General features: G+C 48.8%; 1 protein-coding gene across 2 annotated transcripts in view; it reads left to right on the top strand.

The window, feature by feature from the left end:
- The window catches only part of LOC102793909 (glutamate receptor ionotropic, kainate 5-like), a 173,413-nt gene that overhangs the window by 95,581 nt on the left and 52,233 nt on the right, over positions 1-25,599 (top strand). For both annotated transcript variants that reach the window (XM_087835540.1, XM_087835539.1), the window contains exons 2-4: positions 10,576-10,734; positions 23,184-23,348; positions 24,221-24,318. In XM_087835540.1, coding sequence (XP_087691666.1) covers positions 10,626-10,734; positions 23,184-23,348; positions 24,221-24,318 — 372 coding nt within the window. In that variant the 5' untranslated portion in view covers positions 10,576-10,625. The remainder of the gene's footprint in view (positions 1-10,575; positions 10,735-23,183; positions 23,349-24,220; positions 24,319-25,599) is intronic.

The following is a 25,599-nucleotide window of genomic DNA, read 5'->3' as shown; positions in this document are numbered from 1 at the left end:
TGCTTCCTGTGCAACCCAGGAAATGGCCAGATGTTTCATCACATCTGACATCAGAGCGGCACTTCCTGTATCGATGCTTGTTCTCTGCATTCGAGCGGTCAGCGTGCAGCAGCTGCAGACGTCACTGTGAGGACACAAACTCACCTGACCGACACCTGCGTCCCTCAAACAGCCTGGAATACAAATGGATGTTCAGCAGGAAACAGGAAGCAGGCTGTGCGCTTCACGGTTTAACCTTCTGATCGCACCTTTACTGTCGTTGCTCACTGCCTGTTTCCTGAGTGGCTGTGGGGTCGCCGCCCGGTGCTGTCCTGCAGGATGCTGCAGGGGTGTAGATTATGGGCTGGTATCGGGCTTCACTCTTTTGTATCTACAGTTATTTAAAAAGAGAAGAAGAAGCCTCTTCATGGAGGATTTGTGAAACAACGCACGCTTGACTTCAAACCGCTGCTCGTTGGCGGCGCGTCTTCAGAGACACAAACAGCTTGTTCAAAGCTCCGTCGCGCTGAGCGCCGTCTTCACCTTCTCTCTGTCGTTTGCGTCCATATCTGCGCTGCATCGCTCTCGGCGCTCTACTGCCGTCCTCCCCGCCGCTCTCCCCCCGGCCGCCACATTGTGTTGTGAAGGTCAGCTCTCCCTGCTCGTCCCTCTCTCTCCATCAGGGCAGATTACGTAAGAAGTGAAACCCACTCATGAGCTCTGCTCCACAGTGACATGCTGTGTTTCAGTCACAGGCTGCAGATTTTCAGGACCAAACATGGATTGAGAGCATCGCTCTTTCCTCCAGGCTGCAGGAAGCAGCAGATGTTTCCAGATGTTTCAGGCGATGCAGTAAAACCAGAGCGCTCCACCAGCGTCAGTCAGCTGCAGTTTGAGGCCTTCAGCAGATACAACAGCACGGCCTCCCGTGTGTTTGCAGGAAACCGGCCTGGCGGTGAGGTCATGTGACTTCCTGACGGTCCTCCAGTCAGGCGGTTTGCCCCGCCCCTCTGAAACCATCCACTGAGGTGTACGAGCAGCACGAGGTGGTTAGACGCCGCCTCACGAGCCTCAGTCTCTGAATGACTCTAACAGGAAACACGTTGTAATCTGAACTTTCCAGGAACTCCTTGAGAAACTTCCAGGAATCCAGACTGTGACCTTTCCAACCTTCAGCTTAAACTACGGTGACGAGCCGCACGCTGCTGATGAAGCCTCGCAGCAGAGCCTCCGTCCTGAGGTGGAGCTGGCTGCGTTAGCGTTTGCTATCAGGCGTTTGATGATGTCATTACAATAATTAATTCAATTCAATTCAATTCAATTTTATTTATATAGCACCAAATCACAACAAATGTCACCTCAAGGCGCTTCATAGATACAGAGAAAAACCCAACAATCATATGACCCCCTATGAGCAGCACTTTGGCGACAGTGGGAAGGAAAAACTCCCTTTTAACAGGAAGAAACCTCCAGCAGAACCAGGCTCAGGGAGGGGCGGGGCCATCTGCTGCGACCGGTTGGGGTGAGAGAAGGAAGACAGGATAAAGACATGCTGTGGAGGACGACGCTAGAAAACGGTGACGATCATAAACTCGAGATGAGTCTTTCCACTGTCTCCTCGTTTCATCCTCACTGTTTCTCTTCCTCCTCACCCCCTCCCTCCTCTCTCACACCTCTCCCTCCCTAATCGACACCAGATTCACCCTCTCTCCCTCGTCTCCTGGGCTCCGTCCCGTCCATCCTCCCGTCGTTTCCCTCCTCTATATTTGCTGACGGTGGACTTTATTTTCCCCGCTGGCTCGCCTCCGGAGCTCTCGCCCTGCCGGTCGGCCTCTCCCAGGTGCAAAGGGGTCAAGCTGTCACCTTCACACTGCTGCAGCAGCATCCACCTCTCTATCATCCATCTGTCCTTTGTTTCTTTGTGTTGCTCTGCATGCCAAACCGTGTAGGAGACATAAGGAACAGCAGCGTGAGCAAAAATCAGCGCCACATATTTACTCTCTGTGGTTAATAAACTGCAAGCTGCACGTTTGATGTCAGTGGCGCTCTGATGTGACATCTCTGAGGTCACAGCTGATGTCTGTCCTCGTTGGAGTCATGTGACTCAAGCCCTGCAAAGCTGAGACAAAGATTGGTGTTTGTGGTGTCTGCATGCGTTTTCCCTTTAATGAGGACGTTCGTGTACCTGCTGCAGATCACGAGGGCCCCGGGGTTTCGCAGATCCTGCGTCGCGTTCAAAAACCAGACGAGAAACAAGTGGAAGAGTAAACAGCTGACACGTTCCCAACATGTGCACATCTTTGTCTTTGCAGGGGAGAAAAGCCTCAAATTCCAGCAGCTCGTCTCGCTGCAGTATTTCGTTCACGTCTCCATCCCTCCACCATCCGTCAGCGCCGCCCTGCCTGTCCTGTTTCCTCAGAAATATGTTTCCCCCTCACACGCAGCCGCTCTAAATTACCTCACCATCATTTCAGCGTGACAGCGAGCGAAGCGGCCCCTCCGTCACCTATAACTCCCACCGCCGGCGTCCACAGGTGAATGCGTGTGGCGTGCTGGGCTCCTCGGGCGGAGGCGGTGGAGTCCTGTTTGTGTTTGACTCGCTCGTGTCGGAGCTCAGTTACAGATCGAGCTCGAGTCTCGGCGAGACAAATGTCAGCAGGTTTATCGGCTTTATTCCGCTTGACATTTAACGGGAGAGTTTCCAGCATCTCCTCGGAGCGCTCGCCTCCCGCTGATGGCTGCAGGTTATTGGAGGCGGCGTGGGAGAAAGAGTTTACTGTGACCACACGCTGGACTGAGTGTGGAGTCAGCGTTTTCTCCTGCAGCCCTTCATCTGTTGGTGGAGGAAAAGTTCCCAAACGTGAAGGTGCGTGAGGTTCTGCACGAACACACGAGGGTGAGGCGTCGTGTGCACAGTCAGCATCAGCAGCTGCAGGTGATGATGTTTCACACAGGAGGGTCACAGGGGCACATGTTACCACGGTGACCCTCCCAGGCTCCGCCCTGCTCCCTGTCACAGACGCCACAGCTACCCTGATGTAACTTGGAGAGGGTCCATCTGTTTTTGACCATGCTGAGTTTGCAGCAGGAGCTCAGATGAATGCGTCCGTACCCCCGCCACACGGCTTGTTTCAGTCAATAAGAGGACACAGAGGGTCCTTCCACAGGTGAAAGTTTCACAGGTGGAAGTTTCACAGGTGAAAGTTTCACAGGTGGAAGTTTCACAGGTGAAAGTTTCACAGGTGGAAGTTTCACAGGTGGAAGTTTTACAGGTGAAAGTTTCACAGGTGGAAGTTTCACAGGTGAAAGTTTCACAGGTGGAAGTTTTACAGGTGAAAGTTTCACAGGTGGAAGTTTTACAGGTGGAAGTTTCACAGGTGGAAGTTTTACAGGTGAAAGTTTCACAGGTGGAAGTTTTACAGGTGAAAGTTTCACAGGTGGAAGTTTTACAGGTGAAAGTTTCACAGGTGGAAGTTTCACAGGTGGAAGTTTCACAGGTGGAAGTTTCACAGGTGAAAGTTTCACAGGTGGAAGTTTCACAGGTGGAAGTTTCACAGGTGAAAGTTTCACAGGTGGAAGTTTCACAGGTGAAAGTTTCACAGGTGGAAGTTTCACAGGTGGAAGTTTCACAGGTGGAAGTTTCACAGGTGAAAGTTTCACAGGTGGAAGTTTTACAGGTGGAAGTTTCACAGGTGGAAGTTTCACAGGTGAAAGTTTCACAGGTGGAAGTTTCACAGGTGAAAGTTTCACAGGTGGAAGTTTCACAGGTGAAAGTTTCACAGGTGGAAGTTTCACAGGTGAAAGTTTTACAGGTGGAAGTTTCACAGGTGGAAGTTTTACAGGTGGAAGTTTTACAGGTGGAAGTTTTACAGGTGGAAGTTTCACAGGTGAAAGTTTCACAGGTGGAAGTTTCACAGGTGAAAGTTTCACAGGTGGAAGTTTCACAGGTGAAAGTTTTACAGGTGGAAGTTTCACAGGTGGAAGTTTCACAGGTGGAAGTTTCACAGGTGGAAGTTTCACAGGTGGAAGTTTTACAGGTGAAAGTTTCACAGGTGGAAGTTTCACAGGTGAAAGTTTCACAGGTGGAAGTTTCACAGGTGGAAGTTTCACAGGTGGAAGTTTCACAGGTGGAAGTTTCACAGGTGAAAGTTTCACAGGTGGAAGTTTCACAGGTGAAAGTTTCACAGGTGGAAGTTTCACAGGTGGAAGTTTCACAGGTGGAAGTTTTACAGGTGGAAGTTTCACAGGTGGAAGTTTCACAGGTGAAAGTTTTACAGGTGAAAGTTTTACAGGTGAAAGTTTCACAGGTGGAAGTTTCACAGGTGGAATTTCACAGGTGGAAGTTTCACCTGTGGAAGTGCTCTGACCATTCGAGGGAGGGGCCTCAGCAGGAGGCAACACTCTGACAGGTACAACAACACGGAGACCTGATGATGAGGACGAGTGGCGAACTTTACTGAAACTTTAACGTCTGCGGAGACGTTTCCTCGCCTCCCGACTCGCTGTTTTCCTCGGTCGATACCTCCCTCTGCTGCTTCTACATGTCGATAAGTCTGTCGGTGATGGCACCACCAAGACGGATTCCTCTTTCTGTTCTTCGGCTGAGCGGTAAGCTCGAGGTAATGAGAGAACGGATCAGAGCCACCACCTGCCAGGAAACTGAACTCTCCACTGTTCTTCTTCCCATCGGCCCCGGCTCGCTCCCTCCTTCCTGTCTCGAATCATCTCTGATTCAGCGTCTGCTCAGCCAATGAGGTGTGAGATTAGGAGGAGGTGCTCATACGGCCTTGAGCCCTCCCTGCACTTGCTCGTGTTTATTCATAAGTGCTTTTAATGCAAATGCATATCTGACTGACTGATGACGCCGGAGCAACGCAGCCTCACGCGCGTCCAGTGAGCCAGCGCTTTCATGACCTCAGCAGGTGGAAGGAGCACACGCAGCACGCATCTCGCTGCAGCTGCACCCAACCAGTCTAAACCTGGAGGAGGCGGAGCCTGTGGACGTACGATGAAACCTGAGTATGATGCAGCGCAGGAAGGGCACGGGACTCGACTCTAAATGTAGTTTCTGACGGCCTGTTTTATTTAACATCTGAACAGTTATTTATATGATAGATTACGTTCATTTCTTACCTAATTGTTGCTCATATGTGACTTCCTGGAGTGGGAGGAGCTTCTGTCTGCACAGGCAGCAGCTGAAGCGAGCAGGCTGTTGCAGCTGTAAGGGCGTTTCCTCAGTTTAAAGGCTCACGCTGACTAATGGGACTCACTAATAGACAGCGTCGTGTGGCCGTTAGAGGAACTGCGGTGTTTGACCCTCGCCTCCAGTTTCCACGCCTGACAGATCCTGAAGCAGAGCCACTGCTGGAACCGTGGTTTTCTTTGAGTTCCTCTCTTTGAATAATCCTCCCCTCAAATCTGACCAGAGCAGGATGATACCTCCACCATCCAGGAGCCAGATCGGCACCACCTGAAATTGACCTTTTACAGCTTTTCCTGTTGATAACGATGTTAAGTTCATGTTTTTTGTCTCCTTCTTGTATAGCGAGCACAGAGTTGTGTGTATATGTGTTGAGTTACGCTTACCTCAGCATAAATAAAATAGCAGAGACGTTGAAGCTGCTCTTCTTCCTCTCTGATGCAGATATCTGAGGGATGCTGACAGGAAGTCCAGTTTTACGTGAGGTTTGACCGTATGACGCCCACCATGTAGGATGAAGCTGAGCATTTACCACGACAGTGTTTTGTCCATTGTTCGGTCAGCAGTGAAACGAAGCTGAGCGTTAAATGTGCGAGAGGCTGCAGCTTTCAGACTCGATCGAACGCTGAATCGTTTCAAAGGCCGTCTCCTAACAAAGCAGCTGCCTCGTTAGGAGACGGCCTTTGAAACGCTCTGATAGATAAATCCATGCATTACACAGCCGCCTGTAACTCTGGGCGTCTGAATGAAAAGCTCCTTTTTCTTCTGCTCTCTGTTTCAAAGCTTTGATTAAAAGCGAGCTGCATGAAGCCGGCACGCTGACCACCATAGGAAAGGTTTCCTGAAGTTCTAATTGGACGCAGCGTGTCGCCCGGCTCGTCTCCTCGTTTCCTGTCGCTGGATCTGCTGCAGAGCGCCACTTTTCAGAAGGACGGCTTTATGTGCAGGAATCAAACGTCCCCGCTGTCGTCTGAAGGCACAAATGTGTCGCGTGTCAGCGGCTGAATGAGAGGATTACCATGTCATTATAGTGCTGTGAGTCAGCAACGCTCTTCATGATGCCACTGCTGCTAAACAAAATCTCCTTATCCCCCGAAGGCAGAGAAAGCTAATATCCTGTATTTAGGTGAGCATTAAGGGCCATTACCACACAAACAGGATGCTTTGCAGGGAACGCTCCGCTTCTGTTGGGTGGGGGCCTTGTTTTTCCTTTTATTGCATCAGAGAGAAGGTGGAGGAGGCACCGTCCTTCATATCTGGAAGCCTCGCGGCCTGTCAGCGCGAGAGCAGATGTGAGTGTGAGGCAAACAGAACGGCTATTTATATCCAACCACCTGCCCACCATCCACCCCGAGCACCTCCCTCTGAGGCCCTCTGCTGTGTCAAACACCCCCATCACTGTGGTGCATTACATACACAGGTCTAGCACTGAGCTAATGGCCACAATCTAACCTTTAAGGCGCCGCTGTGATGTCCGAGCAGCGAGGTTTGGATTTCTGAAGATTAAAAGGTGTTTTGTCCGACCTTTGTGTTCGTGTCGGTGGCAGCGGTCTGGCGAGCTAAACGGTCCCGCTGAGCTAAACCTCTGCAGCTGTTTTTAGGGTTTTCTGTTGTCCGGTGAACAAAGAGCACTGGCTGCTGCTGACGTGTGGCGTCGGGCTGTTCACCAGTAAAATATTCTACCACATTAACACCATCTTTCCTAAACAGGCCGATATTCCCCAGCTCCTTTCATTCCTCAACTATTTAATGTGCACTCGCAGGAATTTCCAAGTGGAGACAACAGGAACTGGAACATCTGCTGAGTCGGCACTAACAGCAGCTTCAGATGAAGCACGTTACAGCAGAAACAGTCTCAAGCCCGACTCTGCAGCTTTGGACAGCTGGTCGCGCTTCAGCCAGTCATCGACTCACATTTAGGTTGTTTAGGACAAAACGGCGCTCGTCCAGTGATCCGAGCCACAAACACTCCCCACGTGTCTCCTGTCTAACCTCGCCGGACTCTGCAGCAGTGCACGAGCATGCTGTGGGCACCTCTGTGATACCAACAACGGGACTACTTCACAGCATGTACAGCAGTACTATTTACAGCGCTCAGGGCCTCCAGCGCCTCCTGCAGGCCGTGCATGGTGTTGCTTTCTGGGACGTGGCTCAAACAGGCCTGTGACATCACTGCTGTTAGTTACCAGTGAGCGCGGTACACGCTTCTTGTGACAGCGCTGCAGATAATCTCTGAAACTGTGCTCGCTGAGAGGCTGATGGGTTTATTTCCTGTTATGATGTCACTGGCGGTGAAATTCTGAACCTTAGTTTGTGCAGGCGGCACGCTCTCACTCACTGATCACATGACCTGGCACTTCCTGTCTGTCTGCCTCGTTCTGTCCTGTCACCTCTGATCCTCGGCCGCTTTGTGCCGGGCATTCAGACCTCATCTCACACGTCCTCGGGAATATTTGCCGGCATGTGATTGCCGACGCTCTGACCCTTGCCATCCTCACTCGATGAAGCGGCGCTTTAAAGCCTCGCGCTTTGCTGCACTCGCTGTAAGTCGCCTCGAATGAGTGTCGGCTAAATGCCTCCACAGTGAAATGAGACGGCAGCTAATAGAGTTGCGGCTGTGATTAGCCTCCGTGCTGCTGCAGTGAACTGCGGTGGCGGCTCGTATCAGCGGGGTCCCGCCGGCTCTGCTCGCCGGCTGACATGATAGCACTTCCTGTAGGAAAGATCCTAATTAATTGTTGTCATCATGTGTTTATTTGTGCCTGCGGCTGCTCCTCGTTTCCTGTCTCATCTCACCATCACGTCTCCGTCTGCCCAGTTTACTGTCACTCACACTGTCGCCTTATATTCCCTCTTTGTTCGTGTCCTTTCCTCCACACTTTCAGCTCCTTTCTTAAACCTTCTGCTCGTCCGGTTCTCCGTCAGATGCTCTCCAGGAGCCGCCATGTCAGCTCTACTGGAGCAGCTTTGCATGAGTCACAGTTCAGAATAATCCCCATGTGTCTGACAGCTTTTAGCTCCGCCCCCTTCAAGACATTTCACCTTGATTGGTTGCCCTTCCAAACAAACCACTGGAGCAGCAGGTGGGTGGGCTGTGGTGCAGAAGCTCCCACAGTGAATCACAGCAGAACCAAAGCGTGGTTGACACGCCCCTTCAGTGTGGACGGTTGCCTGTTGTGTGGTTGCACTCTGACAGCCTGCTAAACATCTGTACGCAGTGGTGGGGATGGTTTTTAGCATTTTAAAATCTCTCTCTGCTGCTCATTTATCAGGCGGCCGCAGGAGCTCTGCAGTGAAATCATCCTTGTTTAAAATGCTTGTTTGCGCGATGGTGTCTGAGCTCCACCCACCACCACAGCAGGCGTCACGAGGGGAATATCGAAACGACCGGAGGAGGTGAAGCGGTCAGAGACGCTGCTCACCTCTGTGTACGATTTAGTTGGAGATGCTGAAACAAAGAAAGCCAGCCTGTTGTTTTATTGTTAACTAATGTGACCGTCAGTCACACTGAGCTGTGACAGCACAGCGCTGTCTGTTTGTACGACAAACAGGGGTCAGATTGGGTCCAGCTGCTCGTGTGTTTCTGGCTCATCCTTGTACCGGATATAAACTCTACATTTGTAACAACAGCAAAAAAAGCACATATACAAACAGAACAGAAACTTTTACAGAAAAAAATATTTATATCATGGGCAATAGTTACAAAAACAGAGTACGGTACAGTTATTAATATTATATAATATTATTAATATTAATATTTTATATTGCTGATAAAAATGGCAAACCCAGGTTGTAGTGTGCAGACAAAGCAGGGGACTGGAAGGTGTTAGGAATATTTAGAAAAAGTACAGATTGTGTATTTTACCTGTGCATTAAAAAGTAAACAGCCTGACAGAGCTGAACAGGATTTACTGAGATATAGAAATGAATGTACTGTTGATTAGACTGCGGCGGCCCATCATGACAGCGGTGAAAGGATTTAGGACAGCACCTCCTCAGAACGAGGTCATGTGTTTAAAACGTTGTCAGGTTTGATATTTAACATCGGGTTCAGCCTCAGTCCGAATGTTTCTGGGTCGAGTCTGTAGATGTTTGGCCTGTGAGCAGCTCGGATGGTGCTGATGGTGCTGATGGTGCTGATGGTGCTGATGGTACTGATGGTGCTGATGGTGCTGATGGTGCTGGGGAGACAGAACTGCAATCATCAACACAGAGAGTGTGTGTGTGTGTTTCCTCCGACGCTGTTTCCTCCGACTCTGTTTCCTCCGACGCTGTTTCCTCCGACTCTGTTTCCTCCGACTCTGTTTCCTCTGACTCTGTTTCCTCTGACGCTGTTTCCTCTGACTCTGTTTCCTCCGTCTCTGTTTCCTCTGACTCTGTTTCCTCCGACTCTGTTTCCTCTGACGTTCTATTTCCTCCAACGCTGTTTCCTCCGTCTCTGTTTCCTCTGACTCTGTTTCCTCCGACTCTGTTTCCTCCGACGTTCTATTTCCTCCAACGCTGTTTCCTCCGACTCTGTTTCCTCCGACGCTGTTTCCTCTGACTCTGTTTCCTCCGTCTCTGTTTCCTCCGACTCTGTTTCCTCCCACTCTGTTTCCTCAGACGCTGTTTCCTCCGACTCTGTTTCCTCCGACGCTGTTTCCTCCGACTCTGTTTCCTCCGACTCTGTTTCCTCCGACTCTGTTTCCTCCGACGCTGTTTCCTCCGACTCTGTTTCCTCCGACGCTGTTTCCTCCGACTCTGTTTCCTCCAACTCTGTTTCCTCTGACGCTGTTTCCTCCAACGCTGTTTCCTCAGACGCTGTTTTCTCCACTGCTGTTTCCTCCGACTCTGTTTCCTCCGACTCTGTTTCCTCCGACGCTGTTTCCTCCGACGCTGTTTCCTCCGACTCTGTTTCCTCCGTCTCTATTTCTTCCGACGCTGTTTCCTCCGACATTCTGTTTCCTCTGACTCTGTTTCCTCTCACTCTGTTTCCTCCGACGCTGTTTCCTCCGACTCTGTTTCCTCCGTCTCTATTTCTTCCGACGCTGTTTCCTCCGACGTTCTGTTTCCTCCGTCTCTGTTTCCTCTGACTCTGTTTCCTCCGACGTTCTGTTTCTTCCAACGCTGTTTCCTCCGACTCTGTTTCCTCCGACGCTGTTTCCTCCGATGCTGTTTCCTCCGATGCTGTTTCCTCCGACTCTGTTTCCTCTTACGCTGTTCTGATTATTTCTAAACTGCTGCCTCCCCAGTGAAGAGCAGCGTCCTCGGGGCCGTACAGCAGTGCAGGGGGTCGTAACTGTGTCAGTGTGGATGTGCTGTGCAACCGTCACATGCAGGATTTCCTGTCTGTGCTGCTGAACGTGTGAAACGTGTGAACTGAGTTGTTGGATCTCACCTGTCCTCTTGTCCTGCAGGTGGCGGTACAGGCAGCCAGCAGACCATTCTCCATGAGGAGCGGTGGAAGATGCCGGCTCTGCCAGCACTGCTGCTGTCGATTTACACCGTCGCCTCGCTGCTGACCATGGCGCCGCTCTCCTTCAGCCAGGCCAACACCCTCTCTGCCGTCCGCATGGGTGAGTGACGTCACGCGTGTTTGAATCCCACTTGCTCCGTCTTATTTCATCCATAATGTATCTCAGCATCTTCACACACATGAGTATGTGCTGCACGTGTCTGTGCCATGTTGCTACTGTCACTACTGTCTGTCCTGTTAAGCACGGAGAAAAGAAGTTCCTTGCATGTGCACTTCCATACGTGCTCAGCACAGCTGATTCTGATCCAGCTCAAAGCTGCTCTAACGGGACCGTCAGGCTCTGCTTCAACGTGCTGACAGGTGAAAGCTCAGGTTCCTCTCTGCTGTCCACCAAACAGGAGCTTTCATCCAAACACTAAAAGTTTTTGCGCTGTCGAGTCGAGCGGGACGTGCATGGGATTGGCTCTTAGTTAAAGTGAGCTCGCTGCACCTTCACTGTTCAGCCTGGTTCATTTACAGAGCTCCACCCACTCCACACCATCAACGCTGGGTTTCATGGCGGTCGGTCACATTTCAGTTATGAAAACAAGATCGTGAACTTTCGCTGCACTCACTTCTTATCGGTGTTTATTGCTGGATGTGATGTGCACCTGTCTTTTGCAGGCTCACGCTCACTGATCTCGAGCCACAAAGAGATGTAAACGCTGCGACGGGTTTAACCTCGTATTTCAGTGACTCGGTCATTTTTGCGTATTTAAGAAGCTGTAAATGAGAAACGCTGCAGCTGCAGTCTGTGTGTGACGCGCCGGCATAGATGACAGAAATGACGCAGCGGTATTTTCTGTGGGAACGAAACTCGAACACGTGCATTGTGTTCGTTCTTTCCACAGAACGCGATGAAGGATGAGCAGCGTCTCCGCCGTGTGAGCGCTCCTCTGCTCTCGTTTCTCCTCTCGCCTCCCACCGCCGTCTGTTTGCCATCTTGATTCCTCTCCCACGATCTCTTTGCTGTGTTTGTCTTGTTACGAGCCCCTCGAGGCCTCCCTTTGTTCCCGCTCGCTCTGCGCGTCTCCTCGTTGCCGTCCTGGGTTTCTTCATTTGTAAGGGAGAACTAAACCGAGAGGAAACTGGATCGGGGAGCGTGTCCGTGATCCACGGCGAGGCCCGGGCACCGCTCTGCTGTCAGCACCCCTCGCTGCTTGTCCCGCGGAGGAAGATCGACTTGAGTAACAGCAGAGAGAACGCTGCAAGTACGAGTTCAGCCGATAAGGATTTTCTCCCTGCTCATCTCTCACCCTCGAGTTCAAATCCCTGCTCCTTTTTTATCTCGCGGGGACGCTTAAACCGAGGTTACCATGGCAACCAAAGGTTCACCTTTCACTGTCTCACTGTTAATACCAGCTGACTGATGTGCACACACACTTATATCTGACACACACACAAAAGGAAGCTCTCGTTTCCTTCTGGCCTGGAGTTCAGTAAAAGCAGCAAAAGCCTTGACCTTTGACCTGCAGACGCAGGTGTGGAGCCTCATTGGTCGCTCTCTGGCTCCCAGCTGAGCCTCGGCAGCCTGTCCTACATGACTCCCTCACAGCGTGGATCGATACCGTGTCTTCAGGCTCGCCGTGTTCACACAAGTTTCAGTAATAATAATAATAATAATACATTTTATTTGAGGGCGCCTTTCAGAAACCCAAGGTCACCTTACAAAAAACACAATTAATAAAAGGAACAGTAGTCATAAAATACATAAAATAAGTTAAAATTACAAAACAGAGCGTGACAACAGATAATATCAGCATTAAAGCGAATAAGCTTAAACAGGTGTGTTTTGAGCTGTGTCTTAAATACGGAGAGGGAGTCAATATTTCTTAGTGCAGGAGGAAGAGAGCTCCAAAGCCGGGGAGCAGAGCGACTGAAAGCTCTGTTCCCCACAGTGATGAGACGTGTGAGGAGGGAACGGTAAGATGATGATCTGAGAGGGCGGGAAACAGTGGTGATATGGAGCAGGTCACACAGATATGAAGGAGCAGATTTATGGATACATTTGAACGTGAGAAGTAAGATTTTAAAGTTTATCCTGGTTTCTACGGGCAACCAGTGAAGCTGCTGAAGAGCTGGGGTGATATGAGCTCTTAACAGAGTAGAGTTATGACCCGAGCTGCAGAGTTTTGGAGAAGTTGGAGTTTATGGAGGGACCTTTTAGGGAGACCAAATAGGAGGGAATTACAGTAATCAATACGGGACGTAATAAGACTATGGACAAGGATGGCAGCAGCATGGGGAGGAAGGAAGGGGCGGAGTCAGTTAATATTACGTAAGTGGAAGTAAGCAGACTGGGTTATGTAATTAATGTGAGACTGGAATGAAAGAGTATTATCAAGTATTACACTCAAGCTCTTAACCTGAGGGGAGGGAAGGGTGGGAGAACGTTCAATGTTAATGGAAAAACTGTGGGATTTGGTTAAGATAGATGGTGTGCCAACAAGTAAAACTTCAGTTTTATTACTGTTGAGTTTGAGGAAATTGGAGGAGAGCCAGGATCTAATCTCAATAAGACAGTTTGAGAGGGAGGAAGGAGGGAGGGATGAATTGGGTTTAGAAATGTAGAGCTGGGTGTCATCGGCATAACAGTGAAAGTTTATATTATATTTTCAGAACAAATGACCAAGAGGGAGCATGTAAATAATGTAAGTAATGAATAAAAGAGGCCCCGATACTGAACCCTGGGGCACACCAGCAGAAACAGGACAGAGAGTTGAAGAATGGGATTTAAATTGCATAAACTGTGTGCGGTCTGAGAGATAGGAGGTAAACCAGGCAATACCTAATACCAATGGATGCTAACCGGTTCAGGAGAATATTGTGAGAAATGGTATCAAACGCCGCACTAAGATCAAGAAGGATGAGGATGGATAGGAGGCCAGAATCAGCTGCCATCAGAAGGTCATTGGTAATCCTTAACAGAGCAGTTTCTGTGCTATGATTGGGGCGGAAACCAGATTGAAATGGTTCATAGAGATTATGGTCATTGAGATGTAAATAAAGCTGGGCGGCGACAACTTTTTCAAGAATTTTTGAAATAAAGGGGAGATTTGATATAGGGCGAAGATGATCAAAGTTATTGGGGTCTGCACCAGGCTTTTTGAGAGTTGAAAAGAGGTAAAGTTGCTGTTTTTCTCAGCACAGGTTTGTACTGATCAGCTGCCTTTGAGCAAAGCATTTCTCTGACCACTGCGTACTGACAGAGCGTCACACAGTTTGTTTCTGACCATCTCAGGTGCGTGAATGTTTCCTTTCTGCTGCACTTCTCTCTTCAGCTGCTGCAAAATCTCATTCAGTTCCACTCCAACACACTCGGCCGTAACCAGATTTTCAGGGCTCCTGATTCCATGGTCGGGAAATGAAAAGGACCGCAGGAAAGTGTTTTGGTAATTCAAAGACTGAGCTCATGATGACAAACCGTCAGCAGTCAATGCTCGGTTTGTCCTGCGACAGATGCTGGAGGCTGAAACATCAGCTGGGAACAGATCTGCGTCCTCTTACTCTGCACAGACGCACGCCGCTGTCAGGGACACGAGGAAAGGTTCACCGTGGGAGAGACATAAAAACACGCCGTGTGTTTCCAAAAAATGAATGACATGAATGAGCTCACCTGAGGAGGAGGATGGGAGTGAAGAAGAGTCTGTACACCTCACGGATTTGTTTGGGATATTTTCTCGAACACATAAAAACAAAGTCTCCAAAGTTTCTATGTAGAGAGGGGGAAACCACAGTTTTATGATAGTTTCCTTTCAAAGAAAACTCCAGAAATAAAGGTTTTAAATGTGTTTGTCCTGCAGCCACAGAGTGCAGTCACAACACTGTGCTTCAGTGATTGGTGTGATTATTCTCATGGTTTTGTGTTTTTATTCTCTGTGAGCAGCTGTTTCCTGACCTGAACTCCACCCTGAGCACGAGGACGCTCTTCTAACACACGAAGGACATTTGCATCTGAGGGAAACGAGTTTGATCTGTGCAAACAAACCTCAGTGAAAGTAATTACGAGCGCCGCGTCCCACAAACAGCAATCGCACCGCATGACCCTGCTCCGATCATCAATCGGATACGAGACGATTCGCCGTCACGCAGAGAGACGACCCAGATGAGACAGAGACTGCGTCGGTAATTAGAGGAACTCTGACTTTGTGCTGCAGGTCTCCGACCGAGTCGCCACGGCAGCTCACGGGTCAATAAAGAGCTCCCGCCAATTATCGATCAGAGGAGAGGCGTCAACGTTATCGCTGCAGTCAGAGAGCTGTTGGTTCAGATAGCAGCGCCTCACTGTAGATGAAGCATCGACGGGGCATCTGAAACACAGCCACTTATTATGGCAAATAGCGTGCTTAGTACCGTGGAAACGATCTCGCTGCAGCTCCACACGGTGGCTTTGCATTAGCACCATCTCATCGAGGATCCACCATCGTCCTCGGCTGTGCGACGGCTCCTTTTGTCTCACTTTCAGCATTTCAGCTTCTACCAACTTGTTGTTTTAGTCAGCTGTTAGCATGCTCAAACTTCAGGTAACGTTAGCTGCTTTGGTTAGCGCACCGTATCACGCAGACACAGAGTACCTGCTCATTGGTGCTCAGCAACATCCAATCATCTCAACTTTCACTCAACAAAACCAGAGTGCCGCCTTCTTGCACGCTCAGTACAGTGACCTCACAGCGGTCACATGATGTCGTTACAAACTCTCCAACAGCCCAAACACAGCCCAGATGTCCAGCTCAGCTAGCAGATAGCTAGCAGATAGCTAGCAGATAGATAGCAAGCAGATAGCTAGCAGATAGCTAGCAGATAGCTAGCAGCTCCAACCGCTTCCATACACCTCCCAGTCAAAGAGGCCACGCCCCTAATAATGCAAACTATAAGCGCTGATAAAATGTACATTGGTGCTGTCCTCTAGTGGACATTGGTGGGACTGCAGCTTGCTTTCAGCATCCAGTCGGGCCCGCGGCTGCTCCTGGACGACTTACAGCGTTTCATTTTTAAACGAGCACGGAGATAAATCTAAGTGACATCATCATGCAGATACTTCCTCCTCTCGCAGGATTAAAATCCGAGCGGGAAGCATAAATATTGCAGTGAAGGATTTTAACAATTCAGCAGCATCAGTGTCCTTCAGCTGCTGCTAAAAATTGCCATGAATTATTTCAGCCTGTGCTATCAGTCTTTCTGAAGCAATCATTAGCTTATGCTCATCATTAAATATCTCCAAACTACAGCGGCGCCGGTGCAAAGGTAGTTTGTCACTGCAGATTTATTTTTGAAAAATGAACTCAAAGTACATTTTTCACACTTTGGGCAGCTCTTATTTCTTCACTTAAGGTGTCACTTTTTATTTATGTCTCACTTTGAAGGGGAATCCAAGCTGAATATAAATGTTACACCTTCAGCCAAAGACATGTCAGGTCTGTCTGACGTCCACACCTGGACAACATCCTGCTGACCTGGACAGCAGCGTGTGGACGTTCCTCCAAAGAGCACAAACAGCTGAAATGTCCTCAGAGTAAAAAACCTGCAGAAAACAGCTGCATCGATGCATGGTTTGTAAGTTTGCTCACGTCCAAAGAAACAAACAGCTGTGAATTTCATTTTAATGAAGAGGCTGAATATTCACCACGAATCCACCGACATGACACGAGGGTGATTTGCATGTGTGAATTACATTTCATTACAGAAACAGGAAGTCTCTGAAACCACGGGAGTCTCTCTCCTCTTTAGTCTTTATCAGAGCAGCTGTTTCCATACCTCGGTTATTCCCAGGCCTCCGTGCCTTTGTTGGATTTCCTGTTTGGCCTTTGTGTTTCACTTTCTCTATGTCACTCGACGCTGTCTGTAAAATCCACAAACAGGACTGAAACGTAAAACCTTCAGATCAGAAGGTGGTGTAGACTCTTTGGACCTGCGGGGTGAAGGGTCAGGCTTTCCTGCAGCTTGCATGAAGCTACTGTGAATCACAGCACTGGAACATGTGAGCATTTTGGATGCCATGGAGTACTTTTCCCATGTCTGAGGCACATTTACACTCCCCTCGACTCGAGTCTGTCAAACAAATTTAAATCTGTCCAGGACCTGTTGGACTGTAATCACTGATAATCACCGTGGAGCCAAATCACCAGGTTTTTGAAAATCGATGGAGCCTGAGAGACAGAAATAACAGACGTCAGCTCGAACTCTTTGTTTGGCTCTGACAAGATCTCTTCTTCGCTATTTTTCCCGCCACATCACAGCTCGCTAAAGAAACCAAATTTTAAGCCACCAGGGTGGGAAAAAAATCGATATGTCTGGTGGAAACACAAACCCACTCTGTGTATATTGAATAACGTGAGCGTCTTGTTTGCCACCAGAGGATCGCAGCAGTGCTGTGATTCCAGCCGGCAGAGCGATCGGTTGTGTTGATTCTTCCTTCTGCCTTGTCTCGTCTGTCGACCCACCGTGGCCCCCAGAGTCCACGCTTCCACACTCCTATCAAATCATGTCAACTACACGGAGCTCAGAGGTGGGAAGTGACAAGAAAACCTATTTGTCAATTTTTAGTGAAGGTACACCACCTCCGGGGCTGAATAAAATCATTCTGCAGAGCTCTTTTTGCTTCGATAAAAGGACTTTTACGTCTCAGGTTAGACGAAATGCACAGCGTGGCGGCCTCGTTTCATAAATACGAGATGACGCCTCTGTACCAGCGGGCAGCAAGACGGGAGCGAAGGCGTTCCCGCACCGCCGGGGTAACGAGTGAAGTTGAAACAGCATAATTTGCTATTAAATCCGAGTGCGGCTCGGAGGTGGTGAACAAGGCTGTCAGGAGGTAATTCACAGAAAACACAGACGGAAGCACAGAGAATACGTTCATCCCAAACGAACAAACGAGCACGTTACCCTGCAAACGCAGCACAGTGCTGAGGGTTGGAGGGACTGGTTTATTCATTTCACTCTGAAAACGTGTGGAAAACAATCATGTTGAGCTCAAATACTCTTTAACCCTTTAAGACCGACCATAGAACCAAGTCCTCCAGAGCTTATATTATATGTTTACATGCTGTGGAGCCATTTTTGGGAGCATTTCAAGTTGCTATACATCAATACAACCATTACAGCCCAGATTTTAATAATATGTCTGCATTAAGTGCATAGTAATTACATAAATTGCAAAAAAGTGCAATAAACTACAAAAAAATTGAAAATTGTTTTTATTTTTTTTAACATATATTTCTAGTTAGAGAAATTTAAGAGGCTTATCCCTCAAAACTGTAAATACAAAAAAGTTGCACAAAATAGTTTCCCACCACAGGAAATTTATTTTGAGTGTCTTCATAGTTTTATTTTTGAAATACACCAATTTTTATACACTGCAGGAAAAACGAAAATAAATATTATAATGCAAATTTGCAAAAAAGCAGCATATGCATCAAAATAAACTATTTCCAGCAGTGCAATATGAGTCCTAAGCATCCCAGAAACCACACAGAAAGTCAGAAAGTCAAACATAACTTTTAAAAACACCAGTATAGGCTCATGAGGCCCTGATGGTAAAAAACTACATTTCCGCAAAATGACGTCACTTCCGGTTTCGGGCAGGTCATGGCGGACATGCGATAGTTCGCGCTGATGGACATAGGAAGTGTTACAAACAGCTGATCGGATCAGCAAAGCGTGTTTCTGGAATATTATGTTTTTGTTGCTGCAAGTGCTTCTTATGCAGTTTTTGCAAAGCTATATGTGGAAGGAAACTGTGACCGAGGACAAGCTGATGGCATAAGATATAAGTACAACTCCTCCGGTTTCATATGCAAAAAATATTACTGCGCTAGCTCACGTGGTTGCAGAGCTACCGGGATTTAAAAATAGTTATGGAAAACAGAGCGTGCCCTTTAAAGGGTTAACCTTTAACCTTTAACCTGGCTGGAGTTGGCTTTGTTTTAGCCACATGCTAAACAGAGAAATTCCCAGAAAGCACGTTTCCTTTCAGAGAAATGTTTTTCTGTGTCAAGCTGTGAGAGTAAAACGGTTATAAAAGGAGGCTGAGCACCGAGCCGGGCTGTAACCCTGGACTTGGACCTCATTAGTCACATTAGCAGCTCCAGGAATGCTAATGTCAGCCTGTTGCTTCCATACTCGGATTAGGAATTTCCCTGATTACCTCCAATGGAACAACAGGTCAGAAGCTCTTGAACTTGAGCTTTTAGAAACAGCTGATTTCTGATGCTCGACCTCGCTGAGGCCCGTGGGGTGAGCGGGAGCAGCCTGTGTAATCAGGGTCATCCTCTGCTCTGTGACTCACATTATGCAGGCACTTATCACACAATCACATGGCCCCAGTTTTACTTCTTTAATGTGATAAATGTTAGGAATAAGTGCCGCGGTGATGGTTTTGGTCTCACTGTTATCTCTTAGTGATGAGAGGATGTGCCATAAAGCCACCAGACGTTCTGGCTATGAGACGGTGAGCTGTGATTATCAGACAGTAAATCATAAGAATAATCTGCAGAGTCGGGATTACAAGGTGATAAATCCTAATTAGAGATAATCGTTGTAATCATGAGATGACAATGACTCTGTGAGCGAGCAGATGTAAGCGCTCGCGCTCAGGAGGAAGTGTGTGACTGTGAGTGAGCTGCTCCCTCGCCTGCTTTAAATTAATGACGATAATGATTCTGCTCGTCTGCCTCACTGTGTGGGGAACCGCCAACGAGTGTGCGGTGAAGGCGGGACTTCCTGCCTCTGAGCCGGAGTCTTCGGCGCTGTGCTCACCTGCTCGCCTCACTGAAGCAGAACAGGCGCCTGCAGGTCCAGTGGGAGGAGGATTGCTGTTCCCATCAGAAGACGCTGCAGGCATCTTCCACTGGAAAGGCCTCGTCTTTAGACTTTCAGCTTCACGGCGTCGCCTCTAACGCTCTAAGAAGGTCGCACAGGTCAGCACGAACCATCTGGTTCTCTTCGCGTTCCCCGATAAATCGCCTCGAGAGCTGTTAATTATTTACGAAACACAAATCAAATCCACGACGGGCTTCCTGCTCGTTACCTCAGCAGCATTTCCACTTTGATTTTTAATCTCTTCGTGTGGAAGAGATGTGGTACAACCTCCTCTGAGGTCTTCCTCGTTCCCTCTTCATCATCACCCCCCCGCACACGCTCAGACCACCTCAGCCCCTCTGAGCTGTCCCTTTGATGGACTCGGTCCTTGTTATCCTGAAGCGGTGTTTAACCTGGAAAACACCACGTGTGGTTTTCCCATCAGGCCTCAGCAGCGGCGGTCTGCACCTCATCGGCTCGTTCGCCCTCTGGACGTACAGTAAATGAGCGGATCACGGTTTCAACATTCCCATCTGTTTATGTGCACTTCCTGCCGGCTCTCCTAACGCACGCCTGCTCAGGAGTCAGGTGGGAGGGCGCAGCAGGAATAAACGTGGCAGGTGTCACCGCACACAGCCGGCGGCTGGGCTGTGTGCAGCTCCTGTCAGTGCTGCAGCTTCCCTCGACTTCCTGTTGACAGGGACACGTATCAAATCTATTTTTTCTGCATCGTCATGCTGCTGATGATGGGATGGTGCTGGTTATACCGAGGAGAAGACAGCTGGGATCTGAGCGACAGCACACTCGATCACCTGGTGTCTTCAGGTGAAGAGAGGGGGGCTCTGCACAGAAGAGATGGAGGTGACAGCAGTCTGCTCTCAGCCTGTGTGACATAGTCTGAGCCGCTGGAGAGACTTTACAAAATGTTGGCTCATCTGCTCTCAGCCTGTGGAAGCCAGACACTGCTGTTTGCATCTGTATGGCGGGTAAAAAAAGATGGCGGCATGTACAGCAGCTCGTGGCTCTCTCTCTTTTCTTGCTTCGTTGCGCTAACTGGACTCTGGTCTTCAGTTAGAACTTCCCATAACAGATGACTTTAGCCACACTCACAGCATGGCTGCCATCTAACTCGACCACTGGGATGAAACCAGTGGAACCAGCTTCCAGTTTGGATTCAGGAGACAGACACTATCTCTACTTTTAGGCTTCAAACTTTCCTTTTTGCTAAAGCATATAGTTAGGGCTGGACCAGGTGACCCTGAATCCTCCCTTAGTTATGCTGCAATAGACGTAGGCTGCCGGGGATTCCCATGATGCATTGAGTTTTTCCTTTCCAGTCACCTTTCTCACTCACTATGTGTTAACAGACCTCTCTGTATTGAATCATATCTGTTATTAATCTCTGTCTCTCTTCCACAGCATGTCTTTATCCTGTCTTCCTTCTCTCACCCCAACCAATCACAGCAGATGGCCCCGCCCCTCCCTGAGCCTGGTTCTGCTGGAGGTTCCTTCCTGTTAAAAGGGAGTTTTTCCTTCCCACTGTCACCAAAGTGCTGCTCATAGGGGGTCATATGATTGTTGGGTCTATTATTGTAGGCTCTACTTTGCAATACTGTTGTTGTGATTTGGAGCTGTATAAATAAAGCTGAATTGAATGATGCTGTGGACAGAGGAGGCAGAGAGGCTGCAGCAGAACTGGAGTTATTACCTGCTGGACGTCGCTGTGCTGTGACTGCTGTGTCATGATAATAACTGAGACCGCCATCTGCAAATTCCCTCATAGTTTAAACTTTAAACAGAATAAGTAAAGCTAATGTCTATGAGGGCTGAATAAAGAGCTGAAGCATTGCTGTAAACATCTTTATCGCTGCTGTACAATATTAGCACAGGGGTCTGCGGGGACTGACTCACTATTGCCTCTGCTGGACGTGAGAGGAACTGCAGTTTTGCTGCTTAGTTAGCAGCACTTAAAGACCACTGCAGAGCTAACCAGCTCAGACTCGCTCACTCGTTTTGAAAGCCTCTGAGCTCTGACGTGGACTGAAGCGTGCATGTCCAAGAATGAAGAGGACGCTTGTTTATCTACAGGGCAGTGACCTGATAACCTCACTGTCAGGTTAGACAGCGTTCATGACGAGAACAGAGCGTGACATCTAAACCCAGTGATCATTTATTTCTTCTCTTTCTTTACAGAGAACTCGGCAAAACTTCTGGCATGCACACGACCAAATCTGAACATTTAACAGCAGATACGTTTCAAAGGAAATCTGATTGGATTATTCTTTTCTATTAGCATTTGGAGAAAACATTACTCATTAATATCCTGTTGCCAGTGTGCTGATATCCTACCCCGCTGCATCATCTCCTCCAATCATTTCCTGCACCGTGTAAATGTTTTCCTCATAATCAGCAGTTTTATAAGATAAGATAAGATGACCTTTATTAGTCCCACAGGTGGGAAAAGCCTCTGAGCCCCACCATCCACCCCGGGCACCTTTAGCACTCAGACACAGCTCCTACATGTGAGGCTTTATCATCTGAGAGCTGTTCCTCTGAGCCACGACAGTTTATGGGCAGCAACGTCAGCAGAGCAGAGGCTTCAGAGCTAATGGTGCAGCTAGAGACAGTCAACAATGGGACCCAGTATAATCCAGAGAGACTGAAATAGAAGCTGTTGATTTGACTGGTGGTACTTGTATCATACATACAGGCTACAGCCGAGTAGAGTCCTGATCTGCCAGAATGTGAGCTCATATTTGGTGCTGTCGTTGTCCTCCCGCGTCAGAAAAGGAAAAACCTTCCAGCTCAGATCAAAACTGGCTGAGGCTGAATGTTAGAGGAGAGAGAGGGATGAAGATGAAGAGGCAGAGAGTCCTCAGAGGGGGAGACTGAAGGAGAAGGGCTCGGCTCGGGTTGGTTTTAGAGAAATGTTTGGATTTTGTAAGAAGGAAACATTTGTGATGAACACTCTTTAAGAGGAGGGAGGAGCAGGGTGGAGGTGATGGATGAGGAAGGTGCGCACAGGTAGGCCACATATTATGCAGAAGCTGGAATCTGAAAAATAGGAGGTGGTGTCATGGTAGTCTGCAGGATGACATCACGAAGAGGAAGTGAAGGCGAGGAGGAAATGTTGGAAGATGAAGCATGTTGCTCAGAGTTCAGGGAGGGGATGAGTCGGGCTGTGGGAGGCAGGAAGGGTGGTCCAGCTCAGACCACCAAGAAGGTGTTTGATGTGTCCTCTGTCAATCAGGGGGACAGCTCAGAGTCAGAGAGGCTGAGGTGGTCTGAGCATGTGCGGAGGAGGAAGGGTGGATATGATGGAGCTGCTAGACAGGAGGAGACGAGAAGACCTCAGAGGAGGTTCAAGGATGTAGTGAAGGAGGACATGCAGAGGGTGGGTGACAGAGGAGGATGCTGGGATAGGAGGAGGGGGAGAGGTGATCTGCTTTGGTGAGCCATAACAGGAGCAGCTGAAAGAACGAGTTAATCAACCGTTAATTTCAAATTACAGTTAATTTCTACAGGTTGTGAACAAAGACGAGTCCTCTGAGGAGCCAATCAGAGCTCAGACATGTAAATCAAACTTTCTCCTGGCCCAGCTGGACACAGCTGTTCTGCTCGCTCCGCGGTCCTGCTGTCTCTGCAGCGCATCGTTGCATCAGCATGAATAAAAGCTCTGTTTAAAAGCCTCTGTCTCTCTCCGTCTACCTGCAGCAGCCATTTTGGATGACCAGTCTGTGTGTGGTCGCGGTGAACGTCTGGCGCTGGCTCTGGCGAGGGAGAATATCAACAGTCTGATGGAGGGCTCCTCCCAGGCGAGGGTGGAGGTGGATGTCTACGAGCTGCAGAAGGACTCCCAGTACGACACCACCGACACCAGTAAGACTCCGCCCTCTCCTCGTCGTTCCCAGCTGCGTGTCAGGAACAAAGACCAGAGTAACAAAACCTTTATTTAAAAAGACGTGTGAACAGAGCAGCACGCACATGCTCAGTAAAGCTGCACCTTAAATATGCACGAGTTCAGCACACCAGAGGGAACAAACACACACACACACACACACGCACACACGCACACGCACACACACACACACACACACAGTGTCTCCTATATCACAAAAGAACACCTTTAGAGCTGTTTGTGATTTTATTGTTTATTAAAACAATAAAATTGTATTTCTGGTGAAAAACAGAAAAAAATGAAAGCAGAGTTTTTATTGGCCAGATTTAGCGGTCAGGGTGGGGCCACGCTGCGTCCCTGTGGCGCTCTGACCTGCCAAACTGGAGGCTTTCTTTGGATTTGGGCTGAAACAATGACTGCAGGACAGATTTATGGTTTCGGGATAATAGCACTGGAGATCAGGGACCTGCCTTCCTCCTCACCTTCTGAAAATCAGGCTCAAACTGGGAAAAGGGGGTACGGAGGTATTTTAGAGGGGAGAGGACGTCCAACTGTCTCACCTACAGGTTCACGGCTCTGCAGACTGACTGTGGGCTCTGTTAGCTGGCTGCATGGCTGCTTAAGCGTGGGCCAACTTTGTTCATGGACTGAATGGTTTTGATGGCCAGCGTCTGAATAAAGTGTTGGATAAGTGTAAAAAATGAAACCTTGGTCTGTGTGCAGGACAAGTGAAGATCCCAAACACATACTCGCTGCCGAGCATCTCCGTCCTGCACGCAGACAGGAACAACGCTTCCAAAATAAAGTAAATAAAGTGGCTGAGTTTTGTCACTCTGTGTCGTTTCTCCATCAGTGTGTCAGATCCTGCCGAAGGGTGTGGTCTCTGTGATCGGCCCCGCCTCCAGCCCCGCCTCTGGGTCCACCATCAGTCACATCTGTGGGGAGAAGGAGGTGAGTCACATCTGGATCTGGCGTGTGATCACGATTGTCCCGCTGAGGACGGTGACACGAGTTTGATACATACGTCACACCTGAGTGCAGGTAACAGTCACTGTGCTGCTGCTCAGAGTGAAACATGGTGAGTAACAGTAACAGTTCTTATTTGTTATACATGTTTCTGGGTGAAGATGAGCAAAGTTTCCAAACTTTATTAAACGATGTCATGGACGTCTCTGTGCGGCAGCTGGACAGACAGGACGCCACGCCCTCACTAACAACATCTTTATAACATGATGCAAACAACACATGAATGTTCGGCCGGTGCCCGCCTCTTATTTCGTCTCTGTTCCAATCAGACGTCTTCTTCCTGTCAAAGAAAACTCCCGTGTCCCTGTTGCTATGCAGTTTGCGGTTTCCAGGGCAGCCTCGCTCTGACTGCACATGTGTGTGACTCGTGCTCCACGCAAAGACCAAACCTGCAAACTAAAGAGAAAAAATCACGTCTAACACCAGCGCTGGAAACATGGAAGTTGGCTGAAGTGGAGCGGACGTCTGTTAATGTTGCAGAGTTTGCTTTAGCCACTCGGGAAATGTTGCAGTTCAGCAAAGGATGAGAAGTTGTCCTGCTCATTTTCTAATTGCTTTAAACGTTTTACTTTGACGGTTCCAAACAGGAAAAGAGGAGGTTAGAAAAGCCACAAAAGATTGAACTTTAACCTTTAACCTGCTAACTGAGGCCTGCAGAGTCCTGGTGTTTGCACAGCGTGATCGTGGGGTGAACACACCTGAACGCTCCAGACCAGCAGACTGCGTACACCTGCAGTTAATCAGTCAGCTAATCAATAGACGTGATTAGCAGCTATTCTTTAATGTTCACCCAGGATCGTCTTTTCCACCAAAGAAAAGATCATCCTGACAAACATCCACAGAGGTCAAGGTCAGGGGTCGGGTTTGAGGCCAGGTCTGGCGTCTTCACTGGTGATCGCTCTCTGCTCCTCCTTTCATGATAAATGACAGGTTTGAGGTTTTGGCTGAACACACCTGTGATCTGAGAGTGGGCGTGGCCTGTCTTCAGAAACATGGCTTCTTGTTTGCTCCCTGTCGTCCTCGACCGAGATCTCCTGAACCAGCCGTTGAGTTCTTTCAGTTTTGCTTCACTCTGTTGGATCTTTGCAGCCTTTAACTTGTGTTTAACCATTTTCTGCCCTCCAGAATTGACACAGGTGCATCTCCAGCACGCCACGAGCCTCTAAGCGTCCACATGTCCTCTTCCTCCAGCCCGACAGGTCTCAT

The sequence above is a fragment of the Neolamprologus brichardi genome, chromosome 22, assembly GCF_056152115.1.
Source record: "Neolamprologus brichardi isolate AB-2024 chromosome 22, ASM5615211v1, whole genome shotgun sequence".
Taxonomy (NCBI): Eukaryota; Metazoa; Chordata; class Actinopteri; order Cichliformes; family Cichlidae; genus Neolamprologus; species Neolamprologus brichardi.
This window is presented reverse-complemented; position numbering and strand designations above follow the sequence as displayed.